Source organism: Uranotaenia lowii, chromosome 2, assembly GCF_029784155.1.
Source record: "Uranotaenia lowii strain MFRU-FL chromosome 2, ASM2978415v1, whole genome shotgun sequence".
NCBI classification, from domain to species: Eukaryota; Metazoa; Arthropoda; class Insecta; order Diptera; family Culicidae; genus Uranotaenia; species Uranotaenia lowii.
Genome location: NC_073692.1, coordinates 201498463 through 201502111, shown reverse-complemented (window position 1 = coordinate 201502111; position 3649 = coordinate 201498463). Strand labels below are relative to the sequence as shown.

At 48.3% G+C, this 3649-nt stretch overlaps 1 protein-coding gene across 1 annotated transcript; it reads right to left on the bottom strand.

Annotated features, from left to right (window-relative positions):
- Positions 1-238: 238 nt before the first annotated feature.
- Positions 239-3411, bottom strand: LOC129742261 (uncharacterized protein K02A2.6-like). The gene is made up of 3 exons (XM_055734136.1): positions 1518-3411; positions 1184-1471; positions 239-1107 (listed from the first exon to the last, which is right to left on the bottom strand). Exons 1-3 carry the CDS (start codon positions 3409-3411, stop codon positions 239-241), a joined length of 3051 nt encoding a protein of 1016 aa, XP_055590111.1.
- Between the last annotated feature and the right edge of the window lie 238 nt (positions 3412-3649).

Genomic DNA, 3649 nt, shown 5'->3' with positions numbered 1-3649 from the left:
AAACGATTAATGTTACTGTGGTGTACCAAATGAAAACACGAGCGTTGTTTACTACAACTAGTGACTGCTTTATTTGAACGATGAGAATAGACTGACTAATTGGGAAACGGGATGCTTTATTTATATTCTCTTATACTGGTGCCGCTCTCTCTCGATTATGCCATTTTACTCTTCGTCGCCTCGGTCGGTCTCGCGGGTCGCTATGTTATAAGACAATACACTGCAACTACTCCCTCGTCTAGTTCCGAGGCGGTTTCACCACTCGATTGTATCTCGTAACATAGGTACCATCCGGTTGATGACGACCAACGCTTGACGGAACCGGAAGGGCTTCTGATGATGGTTCTTCTTCCGGTAGGCTCTCCATTGGATCTTCGTAGATTGAGTCATCAATCGGCTCAGGATCAGGGGTGGCTCCGTCAGCTTCGTTACCATCAAAATCGTCGTAGGGGTACTTCATTATTTGGTGGGTGCGACGTTTGACAGTTCCCATCTCTTGAGTGTGGCATCCGTAGAGCACAGAGCCTAGCCTAGCCACGATGCGACCACGAATCCAGGACTTCTTGTTGGGTTGGCGGTAGTCCCGGACGTAGACCGTTTCGTTGATGTTGAAGCTGACATCCTTCTTGGTACGGTTTTGGTATTCGACAGTTTCTTTCTGCCGGATTGTAGACCTGGACTTCAAGTTGTCGAATCTGATGCGCATTTCCCTTCCAAACATTCGCTTGAAAGGACTTTCCCCAGTCGACGTGTGTGTTGTGGCTCGGTACATCTCCAGGAATGAATGTAGTTGGACACTTATCGGCTTCTCTGCAAACGAGGGGTCACTCGCCAGCTTCTTCAGTGCCGCCTTGACCGTCTTGACCGAATTCTCGGCTGCTCCATTCGAACACGGGCTATACGGTGCTGTCGTCAGGTGCTTAATGCCACGGGAAGAACAGAATGCCTGAAATTCTTTCGATGTAAAGGCAGTGCCGTTATCCGACACCAGAGTGCTGATCAGACCGCATCGGGAAATATATTCGGCCAACTTTTCCGACGTCTCCTTGGAAGTTAATGTTCGAACGGGGTAAACTTCCAACCACTTGCTGTAGCTATCCACCAGGACTAGAAAATCGGCACCTTGGAACGGCGGCTAGGGACTTCATATCGACGATCCCCAAGTGTACGACGTGGAGTTCACTCAGCAACGGTTTCCGAAGCTTCGCCGGGATGACGATGCGGAAACCCCAGAGAAGGACGCCTTCCTCCACGCTTAGTTCGTCTCGTCGTTGGAACAGCTTCTTGATTTCGCCGTCCTCAAGGTTTTGAGGCCAGCCCGATTTCAGATACTCCACGACTCGACTAATGACCTTGTCCCTCCGGCTTTCGATTATGATCTGCTTCCGCTCCACCAATGAGCGGGTTTCGACTTCGATGAAGTTGAGAAAACTGATGGCTTTTTCCTCGTCTACCTTCTCGTCTCGGTCACCTGTGCATGGAAAGCGAGAAAGAAAATCGAAGTTGGACAGATAGACTGCCCATCTCTGCAAACGCCCTGCTGCGGTTTCCGGTATGCCTTTTTCCGAAAACAGACCGGTCAGTGGTTTGTGATCTGTCATCAGGATGAAACGACGCCCAGAGAGATAGCTGCTGAATCTCTGGACATCGTAATACCGAATAGTTGGACTCGTGCTTCTTGAAAACTCGTGAAGCAAAAGAAACTGGTCGCTCCTTGCCGTCTGGGAAGACATGTACGATCACTGCTCCAATGCCTTCCTTCGACGCATCACTGTAGAGTTTAACCGGCAGATTACGGTCATAATGGGCCAGGACCGTGTCATCCGCCAAAATCTGCTTCGCCGCTTTGAACGCCTCCTGGCACTCCTTGGACCAACGGAACTTAACCTCTTCTTGCAGCAACCGGTACAATGGCTTTAGATGTTGTGCCAAACTGGGACAAAACTTGGCATAATAGTTGACCAGTCCCACAAATGCACGAACCTCCTTGACGTCTTTTGGAACTCCCAATTTGATTATCGATTTCACTTTTTCAGGATCTTTATGTAGGCCATCACTGTCGATATAGTGTCCAAGATAACTCACACCACTTTTGAAAAACTTGCACTTGGTCTTATTTAGCACAAAACCTGTCTCTTTCAACTTGCTAAGCACTTGTTCAAGGTTCTCTAAATGTTCTTTCACTGTTCGTCCAGTTACCAACACGTCATCAAGGTAAATAATCGTTCCTCGACAACCCTGCAGGACTCGTTCTAGGGTAGCTTGAAACACTCCACACGCCGTTTTGGTCCCAAACGGCAATCGATTCACGTAGTACACACCACGGTGAGTACTCCACGCTAACAGATGCCTTGCTTCTTCATCCACTTCCAGTTGGTTGTAGGCATTCTTCAGGTCCAGCTTGGAAAAATGCTTACCACCTTGTAGCGCTGCGAAAATGTCGTCAATTATCGGGAAAGGGTGGTGGTCGTCCTTCAACCACGGGTTAACGGTCAGCCGATAATCTGCACACAAACGTATCGATGAATCCTTCTTCAAAACTGGGACGAGGGGGGTACCCCATTCTGCTTCGGTTGATGGCACCTTGGAGATAATGCCGATGTTCTCCAATCGAACCAGTTCGTCTTCGACCTTCTCCTTGAAAGCCAACGGTACCCTGCGCGGCTTGAAAAACTTGGGGACAGCTTCATCCTTCAATGGTAGGTGAACTTTGCCGTATCGATAACAGCCTAATTCACCCTCGAAAACTTCTTGGTACTTGGTCAGCAGCACATTCAACGGAGCTTTAAACTCTTTCATGCTCTCCGTCAAATGGCAAAAGTTGATCCTCAGTCCCAAACGCTGCATCGTCTGACGCCCCAGCAGTGGTTGCCGGTCACCCTCGAAGACGAAAATTTCCTCCCTGGACTTGTGGCCTTCGAATTTCATCTCCACCTCGAACTTTCCTGTTGCTTGGAAACAGGACCCATTGTAACTGACGAACTGCTCCTTTCCGCCAGTCTCAAGATGCACTGATTTGAAATATTGACTGTACAGCGCATTTGAGATGGCATTAACCGGACTCCCAGTGTCCAGTTCGAACTCGACCAAATGTCCGCCCACACGGACAGGAATAACCACGGGAGGGGGCGCATCCAACTTGTTCAGCGCCAAATGGTGAACTTTCGGTTTCCGGTCCTCTTTCGTTGCATCTTTCCTATTCGGGCAAACTTTGGCTAGATGCCCCTTCTTGTCGCACACCTTACACACAAAGGACTTGTACTGGCACTTTCGGAAATTATGATCCCTCTTTCCGCACGCATAACAACGGGAATTGGGGCTTGTCGGTTTCTTCAGCTTGTTCCCTTGGTCTGATTGGAACTTGTTAACCTCCAAGGACTCCCGCTGGCGCAACGTTGACTCCTTTTTCATCGCCACCTTAACCAGGGCTTCCAAATTTGAGTCAGGATCCTCCTGGCACACTCGTACATATACTGGGCCACGTTTCAGACCCACCACAAAAATGTTTTTGAAAAAAAAACCGGAAGGTCGTTCCCAAATTCGCAGTCAGCGGCTAGAAAAGCTAACATTAATTTTACACAATACTTGATCACAATTTTTTTCATTTCAAATGAGCATTTAAGATTGAAAACTATTTTAAATATTAAGT